This window comes from Triticum dicoccoides, chromosome 6A, assembly GCF_002162155.2.
Source record: "Triticum dicoccoides isolate Atlit2015 ecotype Zavitan chromosome 6A, WEW_v2.0, whole genome shotgun sequence".
Taxonomy (NCBI): Eukaryota; Viridiplantae; Streptophyta; class Magnoliopsida; order Poales; family Poaceae; genus Triticum; species Triticum dicoccoides.
The window spans coordinates 14,305,418-14,326,187 of record NC_041390.1 but is presented as its reverse complement, the minus strand read 5'-3'; the positions used below and the strand labels follow the sequence as shown (position 1 = coordinate 14,326,187).

At 43.6% G+C, this 20,770-nt stretch overlaps 1 protein-coding gene across 1 annotated transcript; it reads left to right on the top strand.

Moving 5' to 3' along the window:
* Positions 1-5,282: 5,282 nt before the first annotated feature.
* Positions 5,283-9,024, top strand: LOC119319380 (protein KINESIN LIGHT CHAIN-RELATED 1-like). The gene is made up of 3 exons (XM_037593868.1): positions 5,283-6,038; positions 6,261-7,169; positions 8,435-9,024. Exons 1-3 carry the CDS (start codon positions 5,362-5,364, stop codon positions 8,679-8,681), a joined length of 1,833 nt encoding a protein of 610 aa, XP_037449765.1. The 5' UTR covers positions 5,283-5,361; the 3' UTR covers positions 8,682-9,024.
* Positions 9,025-20,770: the final 11,746 nt, after the last annotated feature.

Here is a 20,770-nt window from a genome sequence, read left to right as displayed (position 1 = left end):
CTTCTTTTGTAAAATATTTTAAATATGTTATGAACTCGCCGAAGTTTGGTTGATTTTGCGCCTTGTTTGTGTTGGATTTTGTTTAAAAAAACATGGGCGCGGCGACTGGGGAGCATCACGCCCCAGCACGCGGTTAGCACCGGTATGCCCCCAGGTAGTGATTTTTTTCGCCTCCTGGGGGGCCAACGGCCGGAGATGCTCTCAATTAGTGTACCTCAAATCCATATAACCTCATGCAACTACGTAAACTATGCATTACACATCATCCGGCTACTACAGCGCATCATGTCATCGGACTACTAAAATTCGACAAGTTTGGCTATGGTGGAGAAGATCATCCCCAGCTGCCCTTGCCCTTCCGGGCGCCATTGTCATCCTTCTAGCGGAAGTACCGGTTGAGGACATAGTATGGGTCGACCCGGATCTGCTCATAACCGTCACTGTCCTCCTAGCTTCTCCTTCTTTGGTGGTAGTCTGCCCATGGAACGGTCCGCCCGGTTCTGCTCTCGGGCGAGGACGAGCCTGTTCCCCCGCTACCGCTTCTTCACAATGCGGGTGCGGATGGCTTCCTCCTCTGCGGCCGCCCGCAGCGCCGCATCAGCCGCCATGTCGCCAGTGATTCAGACCTCGGCGGCCCTTATCCTCTCCTTCCTATGGCGGGCACACCGGGCCCTGTGGGACTCATACTCCGCCCGTCCGATGATGGGGAAGGAGAGATTTGAAGGCTGTCGGGACGTCAATGATCCAGCTCCCGAGCGCCCGTTGAGCCGACGCCATGGAGTCGCGCCGGACAGATCCTGCCGGTCGATGTCCTCCCAGGAGCGGCGAAGTGCAATGTGGATGGCCATTGCCTCCTTCAACCAGCACAGGATGACACCCCAGTTGACGGATTCGGATTGGCCAGAGTCAGATCTGCTACCCGCCATGTCAAAGAAGGCCAGAGATTGCCGGAGGTGAGCTCGGGTGGCGGAGGGGAGTGGAATCAAATGGCTAGGGATTCATCCGACGAGCAGATGCGGGGGAATATATGTGGGGTCGGGTGGGCCAGCGTGGGCCGATCCAGCGTAGCGGACGCGCCAGGGCGTTTTCATACCTGCTCCATATTTGGCCTGGATATGAGGGGTGTCGGTCAGCCTGTGCATTTGAGGCCCGTTTGAGGCGTCCGTCTGGGTCGAATTTTCGGGAGGTCAGTGACCGGGCCGTCCGCCCGGGCGTTTGAGGCATGTTTGGGAAGCCCGACTGTAGATGCTCCTAGGGAGCAGTTCAACAAAAAATAAAAATATAACATAAAAGGTTCTAAAAAATTGTAACTAGAGTAGGCTTGAGCAAGAAGGAAAATAACACAGCTAGCATGGAGCTTCTTCAATTAATCACATGCTCAGCTCGCCTGGTCTTCAACGGTGGCAGTAGCGACGTCGATTGTGGTGACCAGTAGTTACCGAGAGTGGAAACCGGGCTAGACGAGGCGGTCTTGTTTCCGGATCCCACTTCTTACAGCAGATTCAAAGCCATGACCATCAGGTTCAGAGATTTCAAACTTGCACCAGAAGTCACGAGGGAGTGGTATTCCAGGGCCATTTTGCAGCATCTGCTTTAGTCACCTAGTATCATCATGGGTTTCTGAATAAATTCCATCAGGGTTTTTATAAAGCCCATCAACTTCGATCTAATTTGTTCTAGAAATAGGGTTGGGCGAAACCTGGTGGTTTTCAGGATCAGCCTCAAAACTAGAATAACAGAGATCCATTTGGTGTTGTTAAAAATCCTAGAGTTCCTATATTTTCACAAACACCAAACGGCGGCAGAATTGACAATATTCAAAGCAGAGTTCTTATTATTGGAAATCCAGAATCTAGCTAGAGATTCATAATTACATCCTAAAGAAACTTTAAAGTGGTCTCTAATGAAGGACCAACGATTTCTAGCTACAACACAATCAAACAGTAATGAAAACACATATTCATCTTTAGTGCAAAAAACATAGTCTAGAGGTTTTGATTATGTGCCTTTTCCTAAAATTGTCCCTATTCATTAGATTATTATGAGAAAGCAACCAAAGAAAGACATGAATGCTAGGTCAAACTTTAAGATTCCAAATAGCAGAAACAAAATCTGGTTGTACCCCTCTGAAGTTGATCACATGGTAAAGGGAGCTGGTAGAGTATTGTCCTTTGTTCTCCGCCTGCCAAACCAATGAATTTGTATCTTTAGTGAATATAACATTGCTAGCTATCTCCACTAGTTGGTACCATTGTTCCATGAGTTTATCATGAAAGATCCTTCTAAAGGAAAGCTTTAGTTGATGACCATCCCAAACCTCACTAATACATTTAGGCTGCTCATTACAAATAGAATATACATGCCAAATTGCATATCCAGGGGAGAGGTGCCAAAGTAGGTATCTTCCCACAACCCAATCTTATCTCCCTTGCCAACCTTTCATCTATATCCAAATTTAAGAGCTTGAATTATGGATATGACTCCCTTTCCAGAACCTAGAGACATTAAGATTAGAGCTTAGGACAAACAAGTTAGGTTTGTCGGAGTTGTATTTATGATCTATTATTTGCTTCTAGAGTTCCCCATCACCTTCAGAGTGTCTTTTGGTCCAAGAACGAGGAAGGCAGAGATTAACCTCCTGCAGATTAGGACCCTAGGCCCCCAAACACTTTCTTCATACAAACTAGTTTCCAGTTAGCTAGGTGGAGCTTCATATGACCCTCAAAATCATTCCACTAGCAATGTGCCATCTGGGAACTGATCATATCAATAGCCCATTTACGGAATTTAGAGAAGGACAATAGGTAGATAGAAATGCTGGCAAGGAAGCCTGAATAAGCATGAGCCTGCCTTTATGTGAGAGGAGCTTCCCTCTCCAACCAGCAATTCTTTTCAAAAAATTATCTATAGAGGTTGAATATCCTCGTTTATAAGCTTGTCATAGTGAAGAGGAATCCCAAGGTATCTAATGGGAAAACTACTGGCACTGCATTCTAGTAGGTTTAGGAACATCTTGATATAATCATCTTGCATATTGATAGGAATAAGCTTACTCTTGTTGTCGTTGATTCTTATGCCAGAAACTTGTTCAAAGTAGTTCAAGACTATCTTAGGTTTTGGGCATGATTTGAATCATTATCTGGGAATAATATATCATCATCAGCATATTTAAGGCATATAATCCCTGCGTCCCTCCTTTAATTTAAACTGCATATGAGAATAATAATTTGAATCATTATTTGGACATCTTACATTATGGGACGGAGGGAGTAACATTTAAATTAAAGCCTTGTATGTCTTCTAGATTAAAGAGGTCTTTGTAGTAGTCAGTAGCTACCCTCAACATACCTTTAACCTCGTTCACTGGAACAACATGCCCATCCGAAGATTGAATAGAGGTTTTCCTTCTCCTTTGGTTATCTACTACATGGAAATATGCAGTATTCCTATCTCCCTCCTTAATATCCTTACCCCTAGGCCCTTATTTGGCTTTGGTTTCTTCTTGGAGCCACCCATTTTGCAACTATGAGTGAATGAATTTAAGTAGAAAATTCAGCTTCAGATAAGTCTGAGGATCTAGCTTTAATATCTAACTTATCATACGCATGTAATAGGACCTTTTTAGATCTCCCGAGGTTGGCCTCTTCATTAGAGCTCCACCCTTTGGTGCTTCTAAGATTTCTAATTTTCTCTTGCCATATGTCAATAGGTGTTTTCAGAAGAAGTTGGTTCATTCTAAATTTTGGTCACTAAGCCTTTAAAATCTTCTCCCAGTAGCCATCACTTTTCAAGTCTGTAGCTGTTGGATTTAGGGGAGAGATCAAGCCAGAGTTCTGGATCAAAGGGGTATGATCACTACCGCATCTAGGTAAGGCTCTATAAGCAGCCAAAGAAAAATCTTACCTAATTATGTGTCATAGAAGAGCCTATCTATGGTTGACATAATTAAGTCAGCCTGATTATTGGTCCAAGCAGATCTCCTACTGAAAAGTTTAATCTCTAATAACCACCAAATTTCAATCAAGTCATTGAATTGTCACCCTATTTGTGGTTAATGACATCATTCCTCTTATTTGTAGAACACCTAACGAGGTTATAATCTCCACCTGTCAAAGTAAGAGTGGAAACCTCTATGAACATGCTATGCAACACAGTATGAACGCTTCTTTCCTTCCTCGTAAGGTGAGCCATAAACTGTACTCCCTCCGTTTTTATTTAGTCCGCATATTAGCTTTGGTCAAAGTCAAGCTTTGTGAACTTTGACTAAGTTCATAAACAAAAATATTAACATATACAATAAAAAATCAATACCACTAGATTCATTATTGAATGTACTTTCACATCATATAGATTTGTTATGGTAAATGTTTATATTTTTTTTTATAAACTTGGTCAAACTTTGCAAAGTTTGACTTTGGTCAAACCTAATATGCAGACTAAATAAAAACGGAGGAAGTACTTCTAAAATCTTTATTATTACTTTGAAGGTTAACACTGCAACATATTAAAAAGAATCTAAGATAGACCAAGAAATAATTTGAAATACATCTAAGTTCACCCGCATTAGGATGCCACCAACAGAGCCTATGGATGTTAAATGGTTCCAAGCAAAGTCCCTGGTACCAATTAAGGATTTCAGGTAGGACCTAGTGAAGCTGTCCTTTTCAATTTTCTGAAACCTAGCACAGTAGCATGTGTTTTATTGGTGATGTCTATAATTAAAAGTTTCCTACCAAGGGCAGCTATGCCCCTAAACATTCCAAAAAAAAAGAGCATTCAGTAGTATTTCGTTTATTAGAAGATGAAAAATGGCCCCAGAAAAGTAGTCATCTAAAAGTCCAATTTTCTTTTAGGTTTTAAGGAACCGTTGATCCGTTTTTTATCCTGATGATCTTCATTTAGCAGAGATTTATTCTTTGGTTCTTCCATCAGCGCCATCAATCAAATAAGGCGATCCCACAACAAAGAATCGACAACCAAGAAAATCAAGTACAATTTCGCAAATTTCCATTCGCCTTTGATGCAGCAAAGCCGGATCAAAAACATCTTTGCCAAATGAAGAATTCCAGATCATCATATATCAGAGTTAGAGTTTCGATCGATCCCAGCCGTCGATATTCGCTTGATCATGGATTGAACGGCTAGGAGGAACCATCATGACGCCAGGCAAGCATCCCGTTGCCATCACGGCGCCACCGCAGCGCGGCAGGCACGACGCGGCCGCTTCAAGTCTTCCCTGTCAAGCAAGAAGCAGCACAGCTAGCGCAGATCCCACCCCGCAAATGGCAGCTCGCCTCCTCCTCTAGCCCACTCCCCTCCCCGACCCTCCACCCACCCACCTACCCTCCTCCGCACGCAACCATGCCGGGGCTCGCCGCAGCGGACGCGTCGCCGCCGGCCGCGGCGCCGGCGCCGCGGCGGCTCTCCTCGCCGCTGCCGAGGCGGGCGCCGCCGTCGCCGTCCCCCTCCTCCGCGTCCCGCGCCGTCGGGAAGCCGGCGCGGAAGTCGCTCGGGCAGGGCCAGCACCCGGAGGCGACGGACGAGGCGGCGCTGGACAACCCGGATCTGGGCCCCTTCCTGCTCAAGCAGGCGCGGGACGCCATGGTGTCCGGCGAGGGCGGGGGCGCGGCGCGCGCGCTCGAGTTCGCCGAGCGTGCGGCCCGCGCGCTCGAGCGCCGCGGCGAGGGCGCCGAGCTCGAGCTCGCCATGAGCCTCCACGTCGCCGCCGCGATCCACTGCGGGCTCGGCCGGCACGCCGACGCCGTGCCCGTGCTCGAGCGCGCCGTCGCCGTCGTCACCCCGCCGCCCGCGCCGGCCCCCGTGGCCGAGGGTGAGGAGGTGCCGCAGCCGGAGGAGGAGGTGGATGAGCGCAAGGGGGAGGAGTGGGCGCTCGCCGCCTTCTCCGGCTGGATGCAGCTCGGCGACACCCACGCCATGCTCGGCCGCATGGACGAGTCCATCGCCTGCTACGGCAAGGGCTTCGAGATCCAGATGGCCGCGCTCGGCGACCGCGACCCCCGCGTCGCCGAGACCTGCAGGCCAGTCGCCGTTTCTCGATCTAGATCTCCCTCTCCGTTGCTTCCACCTCCTCCAATTTTACTCGTCAAAAGAAAAATCTCACCTTTTTTCACTGCCTTTAGTTTTAGTTTTATGTTGCCGCGGATCTCTGCAAAAATTGGCATTAAGATCACAGCAAACACCTACGAAATTCACAGACAAAGACCAAAAATAACAAATGCGTTGCTCTTGTACGATGACAGGTATCTGGCGGAAGCGCATGTGCAAGCTCTGCAGTTCGATGAGGCAGAGAAACTGTGCCGCAAAGCCCTCGAGATCCACCGGGAGCACAGTGCACCTGCATCCCTCGAGGAGGCCTCCGATCGCCGGCTGATGGCCCTTATCCTGGACGCCAAGGGTGACTATGACGGCGCCCTGGAGCACCTTGTACTGGCTTCCATGACCATGGTTGCCAATGGACGCGACGTCGAGGTTGCGACGATTGATGTCGCGATAGGCAACACTTACCTGGCCCTTGCTCGTTTCGACGAGTCTGTCTTCTCATACCAGAAGGCTTTGACTGTACTCAAGTCTGCCCGTGGCGACGACCACCCTTCAGTGGCATCTGTCTTCGTCCGCCTTGCTGATCTCTATCACCGCACAGGGAAGCTCCGTGAGTCCAAATCCTACTGCGAGAATGCTCTCCGTGTCTATGCAAAGCCCGCGCCTGGTGCTGCCCCTGATGAGGTTGCTGGAGGCCTAATGGAGATTGCTGCCATCTATGAGGCGCTTGGAGACCTTGATGAGGCCCTAAAGCTTCTTCAAAGGGCACTGAAGTTGCTCGAGGACTCACCAGGGCAGTGGAGCACTGTTGCTGGGATCGAAGCACAAATGGGTGTGTTGTACTACATGATAGGGAGGTATGCCGATTCAAGGAACTCGTTCGAGAGCGCGGTTTCCAAATTGAGGGCCAGTGGGGAAAGGAAGTCGGCATTTTTCGGTGTTCTGCTGAACCAGATGGGGCTAGCTTGCGTACAGCTGTTCAAGATTGATGAGGCTGCACAGCTGTTTGAAGAAGCACGGGCAGTTCTAGAGCAGGAGTGTGGTGCCTCTCATCCTGATACTCTTGGCGTATACAGCAACCTGGCTGCGATCTATGATGCCATGGGAAGGTATGTCTTGAAAACACAAACTAGGTTCTTCTGCAACCCCCAGTCATGTTATTCAGAACCTGATCATATCTTGTAGTATAATGCATGTATGATCTCTAAATTGTTACCATATGCCTGTAAGGGTATCTTCTCCTCATTGTTTACATCTGTAGATTAACGCGCATGCCCCATGGTTTTATTGTGCTATCTGAAGGCATGAGCAGTAGGTTGTACTTTGAAGTTCTAATGGTTTCTAAAATCTTTAATATGGTGGGTGGCTCGATTTAATTATTCTATGCAAGGTTGCTTAATTTAATTGCAAACAACCGACATATTGCTTGACGAATCATGCGTTGATCTTCACTTCCATGTGAAGGTATCATTCTGTCTTAGTGGTCCATCATCTAGACACCCACATGTTGCTGCAAGCTAATGAGTTACACAAATTGGTCTAAATTAATGGCAAGTGACCCATGAGGCCATGAGTTCCAAACTAACATGCACTGGACCTGTTACTGGTGCTGTTGAATTTAGGCCTAAGCAAATGGCATCTACATTTATGATTTTGTCTTTCCTTCAGTCCTATATGACCCAGCTTTGTCACTTTAACACATAATTGCATTTCCCCTGTGATCTTGGCATCAGCACAACTGCGTCTGTTGAATTGACTGTGTGCATAATGCATTTAGGATCTCTATGGTTACACATATGCTTGTAGCAGCATCTAGCACTCATTGTTTACACCTGTAGGAGTAATGAAGCTGATTTTGTTCTGCTCTCTGAAGAGATGAACATGTGGGGTTCCACTTGTAAGTTATGATGCTTTGTTAAATGTTGAACGGACCGGTTGGTGGGGGTGGGCTACCTAATTTAAATTGCACACAGCCAAGAGATTGCTTGCTGAATTATCGGTTGGTCATTCCTGCCATCTGAGCGCATCTTTTATTTTAGTGGTCCATCATCTAGTTGCCCACATGTCGCTTAATGCTAATGAGTTATGTATACAAAATGATTCTAGTTCATGTTCCCTGTCCTTCCTGTTAGATGATCCATTTCTGTCACCTGATATATTTTCCTATAACAAGTAGCATGCTCTGGGTTCTGCTATCACATTATAACAAAACTTACCAAGTGCCACTAAGATGACCACAGAAGGAACAACTGATCATAAACAACTGCCCAACCAACACCTAAATGCCTACCAACCACTGCCAGGCAAAATATCAGGCAGAGCCTATCAAGAATGTTTCTCCATGACTTGACACTTGATTGTGATGATCCATCAGGGTGGAGGACGCGATTGAGATCCTGGAGCATGTGCTGAAGGTGCGGGAGGAGAAGCTGGGCACGGCGAACCCGGACGTGGAGGATGAGAAGAAGCGGCTGGCGGAGCTGCTGAAGGAGGCGGGGCGGTCCCGGAACCGGAAGCAGAAGTCGCTGGAGAACCTGTTCGGGTCCGGCGGTGCTGCGCGGGGCGCCAAGAAGGACGGCTCCGGGGGCAGGCGGTGGACCAACTTCGGGTTCAGGAGCTGAGCTGAGAAGAAAACAGTGGTGTGGGCCTTTGTAACATAAGAGGAGAGAGAAAGAGAGAAAAGGAAGGGAGGAGAGAGAAGCATGTGTAAAGAAAGAAAGGTGTTGCTGGTAGAGTAGGAAGGAAGGAAGATGAGATGATTGTGATTGCAGTTTGTTTTGAGTTTCTTCTACATGTTCTGCATCTACTCTTGATTGGTGTTGTGTACCCACTTGTTTGCCTGGTTAAGTGTTATGATGGGAATTCTTTTGTTTTACAGTTAGTTAACTGGGCTCTCCTGCTGCTCTTGTATCTGGATAATTTAAGCAATATATATACACTGTTGGTTGGTTGTTCTGGTGGTTCCTTGATTTGCTTTCTACTCACTCCATACTACTCCCTCCGTTCCCAAATATTTGTCTTTCTAGACATTTCAAATGGACTATAACATACGGATGTATGTAGACATATTTTAGAGTGTAGATTCACTCATTTTGCTTCGTATGTAGTCATTTATTAAAATCTCTAGAAAGACAAATATTTAGGAACGGAGGGAGTAGAGGCTAACGCGTGCTGTTTTTCACTAGTGGGTTCAACTTCTTTGGTTGTTTGGTTTTAGTTTTATCTGCGTCGGCTTGGGTTTTAATTATGTTTCGACGGTGTTTTTTTGTTTTCATTTGTATATCATTTTGAAATGCTGTTGAAGACGGTATTTGTTTTAAGAGGAGAGTGGAGTTGTTCAGTGAGTGGGTAGTGTCCTTGCATGTTTCGGCCACGGTGTCGGCAATGTTAGTTGTGTGAGCCCGCGGGGACTCCTATTTCACGCTGAAATTGTTGCTGTAATGCTCATATGCGGCAGCTTAGGAAGCAAAAGCTCACTCGGTTCCACTCTCTCGCTTAGTTTTCTTCCGCTCTCTTAGATTGTTTTCCGCTCACTCCAGTGTTAGCTTAGAAAGATCAAATATTATTTATTTCGATGAAAAAGTTTGTTGAATCAAAAGTTGTTTACGGATTTTTTTTAAAAAATGTTGCAAATTAAAAAAACATAAATGTTTAAAAATGCTCACGATTTTAGAAAACATTTGTGGGTCTGCAACATTGTGTGCAAATTTGAAAAAAAGATAGCAAATGTAAAAATGGTCATGGACTTGAAAAATACTCGTGAACTTTCAATATGTTTGTGGATTTTACAAATATTCATGAATTTCAAAAAGCCATCCTTATTCTTAAATGTTAAAGAATTAAATGTAAAAGAGAAAAAAGAAAAAATGTTTAAAAATGTTCCATGGGGCTGGCACGGGATGGCCTATGCAAACGGCGGCGTCACTCTTGCGTGGGAGCAGCGACAGACGTTCAGGACAGCGGCGGTGGCACAACAACGACCTGGACTTCGCTTAGTGGCGCGGCTGCTGCACGGAATCAGGATCTGGCGGTGCGTGCTAGCCGGGATCCAGCCGGGACCTCCCTGGTCTGGCGCCTGAACAATGGCGGGCGGCACGGGGTGGCCTCTGCGGTGAGCTCTCGTGGCTGCAGGTGTTGGTTGATTTGGTTCCCCTTGTCTATGGGCGGGGCGGTCGTTGGTGGCCTCGCGTCGAGCTACGTCAGTTGCCACGGTGAGGCGACATTGGGGTGTGTCCGATGGGAAGGTTGGCAGGAAGGATGGAAGGCTCCGACGTGGTCGGGCCACCCATTGCTAGTGTAGGGGTGCGCTGATCATGGATGCGTTCGCTCCTCCTACTCCTCCTTCCCATGGTCGTGTGCTTGCTGACGAAGGTGTGGTGATGTTCGAGGCAGGGTGGTTGTTGCCAGCTCCATCGATCGGGATCTACTAGTCAGGCCAAAGCCAAGGCTTTTGATTGGTCGCGGGGTTGCCTAGATGCAGGGCGACCGCCCTGGCAGCAGGAGACGAGGTGTTTGTGGGCGAAGAGTGTGTCTTGGGTGTGGTCGGGTAGCCATGGCCACGCGTGTGGCATGTTTGGTGGTGTTCGACATAGCATGGCAATGGTGTTGAGGGGCTCTGACGTCTGGCAGAACCCTGGTTCGGCGGAGGTTGTCCAGGCTGACGAGGGCGGCAGTCGCGTGCACCGTTTCCTCCCTTCATGTTGCTCCAGGTGAAAACTTGATCTTAGGGAAAACGTGTATACAAAAAAAGTTCAACATGTATTTAAATAAATTTAACATTTATTGGAAAAATAAAAAGCAATAAAAAAATTATAAAAAGTAAAAACTTGAAAGAAAACAAATAGGGAAAACACAGATTTAAAAATAAATAAAGAAAACACAGAAAAAACAAAAAGAAAGCCACAGGTGGGTGTTGCCGGGCCGTCGCGCCATCACACCCTCTAATCCCAGGCTGACAACCTGGGCCCGTTAGAAACCCACACAGCTCATATACCCTATTACACGTGGGACACATAGAGACCAACACAACCCAGGACGCACTAGGAGGTTCCAAATCGAGGAGATTTGTATCTAAATGAAAAATGTTCAATCTGTGGTAAAAAAATATCTTGTCGTGTATTAAAAAATATCCAATGTACATTTAACAAATGTTTAACACATATTTGAAAAAAACTGTATTTCAAAAATATTTAACATGTATCTAAAAAATGTTGAACTATATACGAGAAAAGTACAACATATTTTAAGTAAAGTCAATATGTATTTGAAAAATAAAACAACAACAAATTACTAATAGAAAAAATGAAACGAAACAATAGAAAAAACACACATAAACCAAAAACCAAAGAAAATCATTGGAAAAAAATTGAAAAAAGGAAAAATGTGTGAAAAGTTCTACAGAACGGTTCCATAACTGCTCTATCGGACCGCCTCACTAAGGCAAGAGCTGAACCGAGCGCAGAGGCAGGAGGGTGACATCTCGCAATAAGCAAGATATCTCGCTATTGCTAGGCCGAAGCACCACCACACCCTAATCGTAGGTTGACAACCTTGCACATCCCTCCTCGTAGAAGGAGAGCGCTCCGTTTTGAGCAGACATAGAAGGAACTTAGAAGATACTCTATCATTAGTTTTTTTTTGATGAAAAAATTCACCTCCTTTATTCACTCGTTAGCAATGTTGCATCATTTACAAGCATGGAACCCACCGCATCCAGTGTTGAATCCATCCAGACAGAAGGAGGAGAAACTCTAGCTATCCTAGCCAGTTCATGAGCTACTTGATTACTTTCTCTATTACAATGATCATAGATCACATGATTAAGGTCAAGAGACATAAAATAATAGTCATCAAATATTGGACTGGCCACCAATGAAGAATTACTGTCTCTCAAAGCTTCAATAACTTCCATGCTATCCGAGTTGATCTCAATCTAGCTACAACCATAGTTCGTGCGATATTCAAGCCGAATCTCACTGCCAATGCTTATGTTGTAAACAAGTCATAGAAAATCTCCACTTTTTCATTTGCTGCGACAATGAACTTTCCATTGTGGTCAAAGATAACAGCGCCAGGCCCCTTCAATTGAATCACAGTCAAAACCCGCATCCACATTTAGTTTCATATAATCGGACTTCGGTTTTCCCAAGCAAGGATACACATTTTAGTTTTCGGCATACAAGCTAGGCTATAGTTCACAGAAAGCCCACGTATTGCAATGTTGATTTGTGAAGGCTTTGGTTCTCTTCTCCATGGTAAACTTTCCCATGCTCAAAACAAAGATACCAAGCCGTTGTAGGCACCATTTCTCTCAACTTGGATAGCCCTAGGATATGAATCTCAATGTCCTCCATACCTAGCAGTAGCAGGTACTCCAGGACTGCTTCTTCTTCTAGGTCAATCAAGCAAGCTCTTTTAATAACATCATGTAGACCGAGTTGCCTCCAAACTTCCACCGTCCTTGCACATTCAAAGATGAAGTGTCTGATATTGTCAGGTCCACAGTTACATGTAGGGCAGTGATCGTTCACCTTCACATGATTGGCCGTAAGAATGGCTCTGCCAGGAATAACACTATGTAGTGATCTCCAATGATACATGCCAAGATATGACAAGCATGTCTTGAGACGTGGAGGAATGTTTCTGTAGCTGAGGTCTAAGATTTTCCTCATCCCTTCCAACATGAGATTTTTTTCCCCGAACCTAGATAATTCTGTACATGTTCCCACTCCTCTTGGTCGAAACCTTCAGTTGCTAGAATGCATGATATACTAATGATTGCAAGAGGCAAACCATCACATTTTTTGAGAATTTCAGTAGAAACATATCGAAGCTGGTGAGGGCAAGCTTCTTTAGAGTTGAATATCCTACCAAAAAACAGTCTTCTTGAGTCTTCATTGTTAAGTGGCTTCATTTCGAAAATATTATCACTGCAATGAGAGCAACAAGCCTTAGCCACATTTTGTATTCTTGTAGTTATTAGTACTCTGCTGCCAAGACCATTATCTGGAAAAGCACTTTTAAGAAAATCCCATGATGGTGTATCCCATAGATCATCAATTATAATCAGGTACCTACCAAAGAATACAAACAAGTGTTAAGTCAAGTAGAATAAATTTACCAAGAGAAATTCATTGTGTTCAATTAAATCTTAGTCTTGATTGAGGAATAAAACATCCACACTGAATAGTTGTTAACTTTTAATAAACTAGAAGATTCCCCGCGCGTTGCTGCGGCACTTCATGCATTTTATAAAAAGCTTTGAACAAACACTTCCCAATAGAAAAAAGACATGAAAAAAATAAAAGTGACATTGACTGCAAGTACAGTTTGTTACATCCTCGCAAAGAATTAGTACTCATATTAGGTTTCTCCCTCGAGAAAAACAAATTAAGATTTGTATAATAACAATCCAAACAAATTAGTACGTATACTAATATTTGATACTTAGCTGGTCTAAAGTGGTTTTGGAAAAGAACAACGCCTTTAGCTTCATCCCAAATTTGCCCCAAGCATATGTAAAATTTTACTGAACAATGTATTGTATAAGAAATAGAAGTTTTGGAACTGCTCAACTAATGCAAGAGCAATAGTAATAGTTTAGTTAAATTTGTACCTACTCAGATGGAAGATGCACGTGAAATTAGTCCTCCAATGGACTTGTATGTAGACATGCAGTATCATAAATATAACTATGCTTACAAAACATGAGACAAAGATGAAATAGATTAAACGTATTTCTGGAACTAAAATATATGTATATTGATTTCACTAACTGGACCAAACAAAAAAGTTATTGACTGCGTACACAAATAACATGTACACCAGTGTTCGATGTATAGCCAAAACTTCTATCAACAACATCCGCAACATAGATAATGATTTGTAGAAGCATAGATTATTCAATATAGAACTATGATGGCTAATTGGTTGCTTATTCATGATCAAGCTGAATATTTATCTTTTCGCAAAAAAGGTGAACATCCATTAATAATAACATATACTTTCAGATTTGAGAAAGTAAAAGGAATGAATTAGGGTATTAAGATAAACCATGAATTATGGAATCCTATTTACCTTGCCGGGACACCGATGCAAATGATATAGAAATCCAGCTCACAAAATCCAATGAGTTCCTGCTTGCTTTCATCGGTGCGTGTGATGGCTCGATCTGACTAATAGAATTGAAGGGACATGGGTAAAGTAATGAGATCTCGATTGCTTTGTCTGGTAGAGGAAATAAAAAGAGTTATTTTAAGGGACTTGTTTAGAAAAACAATCACACGGAATTAGTAACTGACCATTTGCTGCAGCTCAATCAAAAATGGAGAGTTGATGAATAGCTGTACTCCACATGTGCAGTTTATGGAAGTTGTGCACCTGAGCACCTGAATATGAGGAAACGAAGACTGGTGCAGAAACAAAGTATAGCTGAAAACTGATAAACATGGCGCGGATGAATTATATTCCTTTTTGCATTGCCGGTGTATCACCTATATGAACATGGTAGTACATACGATTCACATATTACGATTATTTCTAGCTTCCTGCAAAAACCAATGCGAGGATGGCACTATAGATTATTTCTGAACCAATAATAGTAGATAAAGATGATCCTGAGTTCCTTGTTACAGTGAAATAACATAAGCAAATGATGCAAGAAAAACTGATTACGGGGCTAGCCCAAAATCCCAAGCCAAATTCAAAACACAACCTCATCAGAGAAATTAAGTCTGCTTCAGTCTTGCAATCATGGACCACATGAAAAGAAGAGGTTACTATGGACTACGGCGACACCAATGGCAAGCATGGTGAGGGAACCGCAACTCCTTTGAATAAGAGAGGGAGAAACTAATACAGGAGCTCACCACGGTTTAGGTGACCGAACATCATGAGCCAAACAGCAGTGGTCGTTTGCCGGTGTCGCAGCGAAGATGAAGATCCGTATCAGTTTCTTTTGTGCCAAGTAGGCTGGTTGTAATGGGGAGTATCATATACTAGTATCATGCATATGATACTAGTGTATAATACTACCTCCCTAATGCATAGTATCATATATCAGTATCATGTAGTAGTTTATTTATTGCCATGCATGACACAAAGTAGCATAGCATTTATTACGATACGGTATCATGATATGATACTCCACCATCTCTTTCTTCATTTAATGCTATGACACCTCCTCAAAATTGTCTAGTTGACATGCATGATACTAGCTATGATACTATCATTACAACCAGCCATAGAGGAAGGGAAAGGAGGATAACTGGTTAGGTAGAGAGAGAGGAGAATAATTTATTACGGAGCGGAAGAGATAACGGCATGCACGTCCGTCGGGGTGGGGAGCGGAAGAGACAGCGGCGGCGAGACGAATGGACAATGGCTGCGAGCGAACTTGGACCAAGGAAGATGAAGCCTGATCGAGCAATTACATGGGCTCACGCTACATATTAAGATGGCCAGGCCTATATGGGCTGGCACACCAATGACAATGCTAAATAGTAGTAGCGCGTGGTCAAAGTGGTCGCTACTGATATCTACGTAGCAGTAGCGCGGCAAGAAGAAAAGGCGTTACTACTATAATTGCCACACCGTTGCCGCCAGGCTAAGTATAGTAGTAGCGCGCTTGCAGAAACCGTGCTTCTGCTATGGCGTGTAGCAGTAGCGCTTTCCCCTGACACGCGCTACTCCTAAACCCATCCTATCTTCTCCACCGCCCGCCCCTCAGTCTCCCCTCTCCGCTCCACTCTCACTCTCCCTCGCACCTCGTCGTCTGCCGCCGCCGACGTTCGGCCCTCCCCGACCACCGTTGTCGCCCGCTGCCGCCGATGCTCCTGCTCCTCCTCCACCGAGGTAGTTCCTCCATCCCTCCTTCTTCCACCTCCCTCCCCTCCTCGTCCCTCTCCCGATCCCTCCCTCCCTCCTTCCACCTCCCTCTCCCTCCTCACTCCCGCCTCCTCCCTCCCTCCTACCTCCCTACCTCATCCGTCCTCCTCCTCCCTGCCTCATCTGTCCTCCTCCTCCCTTCCTCCCTCACTCACCCCTCCCTCCACATCCCTCTATTTTTGAAATTTTAATAATAGAATTTTTTAGGTATTAAATTTAGTAATAAAATTTTGTAGTAAGAAAATTTAGGGTATAACTAGGGTAATGATTTTTTTTAGTAAGTGTTCAGTAGAGTAGAACACTTACATTGCATTGTTTTTAGCAAGTGTTTAATAGAACTAGTTTATTTAGTAAGTGGTTAATAGAACTAGTTTAGAGAGAGAGAGGGAGAGACCTATATTGCCAAATTTAGTTATGTTAGGATTATATATAAGATATATTGAAATGTTTTTGTTAATATTTTCAACCATTGAAATGCAATGAACATCAAGTTTGAGTGCTCATGTGTGAATGCTCATGTGGTGCAGGGTACGTAGATCACCGACGAGCCGGTCGACGACGCCCGGAAGATCACTGATGACACCCACACCCTCGACAGCCATCGTCTGTAGTGAGTAAACATGTATATCTAGTGTTTTGCACTAGCTAGTGTTGCTTAAATATGATATAGATATAAACATGTATATCTAGTGTTGCTGAAATAGGATATGTGCTTGCCCAAGTGGCCTATGTTTGCAGGGAACACCTCCGAGTGGCCTATGTTTTGCTGGAGTGTTGATTAATTTCCGTTCCAGCAAATTTTAGGCTCTCGATATGTCCTTTTTAGCAAAGGTCATGCTGGATTTTTCTGAGAATTTTAGCATGGCTTGTGCTAGAATGTAGGAAATATCGAGTGTGTGGGATTTGCCGGAAAGAGCATTTAACGACATTTTGGGTTGACTTTAAGTCTATTGGAGTTCCATATATGACAATCAAAAAACAGTGAGGGAGTGTCCACCATATATGAGAGAAGAAGAATGCCGCCTGTTGTTGTGGGGGTCGTTCTTCCTCTTCTTTCTCGTGATAGACCTTTTGGTAATGTACGGGAAGGAAGAGAAGAACGACCATCACCGACGGCCGCAAATGTCAGAGAGGAAGAATCCCGACTGTTGTCATGAGGGTCGCTTCTCCTTTGTTTCCGTGTGCTAGAAATTTTGGTGCAATGCATTCGGGAACGAAGGAAGGAGCTACCATCACCGGCTGTCAAAATAACTGTGAGGGAGTGTCCACCATATACACCATATGAGCTGAGAGTTTTCAGAAAAGACTCGACAAACTGATAATCAACCCCTGATGAATAATAATTATCTAATTTAGTTTTTGTAGTACATATATCAAATTTTAGAAGTTTAATCTTTGAATCATGAACATAGGAAATGTCTGACGACGACGATAGGATCCCGGAGTGTGACTACTGCGGCGATAACCGGAGTCTGTGTGACATGCCTCACCTAGTAGACGGTCGGTGCTTATGTATTAAGCTCAACGAGACCTTTGATGTTGAAACGGTACGCAATAACGACAAGTCTTTTTTCGTAATTGAGCATGACTTCTCCTTCTTCAATGTGTATTTTTTGTCTTTTACAATTCGACTAGTGCATCCCCTATCATGCAAGACGCTATCTCCTGGAGAAGCTGGATTTCGAATATCATGAGAATATGGAGAGACAGAGAGGTAACCTCATTACACATCATGGTTATGCTTTCCCCGTAAAGCTATACAATGGGGTGACCTATACTCTCGTTTCGGTTGCTCGAATTGGGAAGCACTATGCAAGGCATATGGTTTTTAGGAGGGTACGCATGTCACCTTCGATCTTGGTGATCCTGAAGATGACACTGACGAAGATAATATCGACGAAGATAGTATGATCAAAGATATTATCGACATTTGGGTCGATGTGGATACGCCTCCACTTCTACCTCTATGTGAGTTTATCAAACATATTTATTAAGTAATGTATATTGTTTATTTCAAAATAGTTGACAGCTTATTTCCAATCTTCAAAAAATGTACGGAAGATAGTAGACAAAACCTACTACACTGATGGCTCTGAATTAACTTATGAGGAGAAAGATCATCTTATCTCATTTATTATTGATGTTGAGAATTACAATATCAATTATGAAACTCCTGCACGTTATGGTCAATACGTGCCACTAGTGCACGTGTTGAACTACGGTAATATCCATGGAGATGGCATGGTAAGATTTTTTTACTATTACAAAATCCATGCATCTTTTGCATACATTCTTCTAAACCTAAACTACATTGCTAACTACGACGTTATTATTATGTTTTTCAACAGAAATCCCAAAGGATTGTGTGCCTGATCTGATGTTTCCGAAAGGTCGCCATAATGTTATTAGCTTACGGCCAAGTCCGCCTAGGTTTCACCGCTGTTCATACAAGATTTCTCAAACCGATGAAGACATGACCATCAAAGAATGGAATAAATGTATGAAGAATCATAGGGAGCTACTTGGAAGCAACATTGTGTAAAGCGCAAGAATTGGAGACAAGATAATCTCCATTCTCCATAATAGAGAGTCAGATCCTATCTTGTTTTATGCTATTTTACCTTAGAGAGGGTAGTAGGTCCTAGTTAATACTCATGATCATGTGCTAAGAACAATTAAGTAGGGTTGGTTAGATGACTATAATGGTGATGATGAGTATGACTTGTTATTATGATAATGAGTAGAAATTGTTAGCTGACTATGATGATGACGAGTATGACTTGTTATTATGATAACGAGTACAAGTTGTTAGATGACTATGATGATGATGAGTATGACTTGCTATTATGATAACGATGATGAGTTATTATTAATGATGATGATGCTTAGTTGTTATATCATTATGAGCATGATCAATTATTATATATACCAATGGGTGAAATAAACATAGATTAAATTCAAGTGGAGGTAACACATGATGCAGATCGAATGTACTACCAATCCAAACTTGATTATACTAATATAGTACTTTGGATATGCACCATGTTGCCTCCACTTGAATCTAATCCATGTCTCTTTCACCCATTGAAATAATAACTCATCATGATCATAAAATCATATGATAAGACTACTATATAAAATCAGTACAAATACAGCGGCAATATGCAGCATAAAAAATAGCAAACTTTACCAGTAGCGCGGGTAGCCCACCAGGCGCTACTGCTAGAGAGGTGTAGTAGTAGCGCCCAGTGGAACAAACACGCTGCTGCTAGGAAGGTCTATTAGTAGCGCTGGGCATCCAAAGAGCGCTACTGCTATGCAGGATAGTAGTAGCGTTCCCAACCTGCGCTACTGCTGAACATTAGCTGTAGCACCATATCAGTAGCGCGCACCCTCGCGCCACTACTACGTCTCCAACCCATGCTACTGCTAGGCTTTTCCCTAGTAGTGACAATCTATAAAATCCGTGTTCTACTTGCACTTTTTTTTTCTTGTTTTCTTTACTTTCAAACCATCTAGTGATTTTCTCCATAGTATTTACTCGTCCGACAAACAAAGGAAGCAAAGTACAATAACAAAATTAAGTACCTCTTTTCTTGTAAGTATTCTCTAATATAAAATTTCTCATCTTTGCTAGGCACTGGAGATTCCAAAACGAATTCCAAATTTCATTCGAGCTTGAAGACCCCGGGGTAGTTTCGATCTTATGTCCAAATTGGCCCTCCCATTCTAATTGGTAAGTCAAGTGGACTGAGAAAATGCCAATCTTGGTAGGGTTCCAAGCAATAAATCTGTGATTTCATGCAGCGTCAACGGAATGGCTTGTATCCTTTGGGCATCAACTTGCCAAAAAAAATGATTCATCAATTGTATGTCCCAATATGCAGTCGAAGGTTCAATAAGATCACAAACCCAAGAGAGAAGGTTGTTACTCTAGTCGTTAACATTTTTTCGAGGGTGATTGGGGGATGATGAATCCTCTCAAATATTTACCTTCTCCCCATCACCAATCCTCCATATATATCCTTGCCTCAACGTATCCACCCTAGCCATAATGCTCTGCTAGGTATATGATGTTTTAGTTTTCAATGTAGCATTCATAAGGTGCCCACCTTCTGGTAAACATTTAGCCTTAGAATAGTTGCACATGATGAATCTGTTTTGTCGATGAGACGTCACACTTGTCTCGCCAGGAGTGCTAGATTAAAGCAGTGAATACCCCTAAACCCCGTTCCTCCTTTCTTCTTTGTATGCACATCTTCCACGGGCAAACCAAGGAATCTTTCTTTGAGTTGTATCATCACCCCACCAAAAACAAGACATCGCATCTGTGATTCTTTTGCATTTTTTATTAGGAAGTTTGAAGATGGACATCACATAAGTTGGTATTGCTTGCGCTACTGATTTCAAGAGCACCTCTTTCCCACTTGAAGATAAGCATCTTTCTTTCCATCCTATCAGTCTCTGAACAAGATGATCAATCAAGTATTGAAACTATCACTTTTGTCGATGCCTAATGATGTCGGTAGGCCCAAGTATATGTCATTCAAGGCTTTTGTCATAATATCCAGTGTTCAGCATACCTGAGCTTTAATATTAACATCTATACTTGGACCGAAAAATACTTGATTTCTCAACACTCACAAGTTGGCCTGAAGCAGAATAGTAAAGATCCAGAACAGATTTTAGGCATGCCGCTTTTGTGACATTGGTCTTCATCAGAACTAAAGAATCGACTCCAAAAAGAAGATTCATCGCTGCAGCTGCGTCACGACAAAATTTAACTCCCATAAGGTCTCCACTTTGCTCGGCCTGTGAAAGTAGA

Bases quoted from the DNA above. Each gene is read 5' to 3' on its own strand.
- LOC119319380 (XM_037593868.1), top strand. From the start codon at position 5,362: ATGCCGGGGCTCGCCGCAGCGGACGCGTCGCCGCCGGCCGCGGCGCCG. The intron at 6,039-6,260 runs GCCAGTCGCCGT...GTACGATGACAG, and splicing joins CGCGTCGCCGAGACCTGCAG to GTATCTGGCGGAAGCGCATG. The intron at 7,170-8,434 runs GTATGTCTTGAA...ATGATCCATCAG, and splicing joins ATCTATGATGCCATGGGAAG to GGTGGAGGACGCGATTGAGA.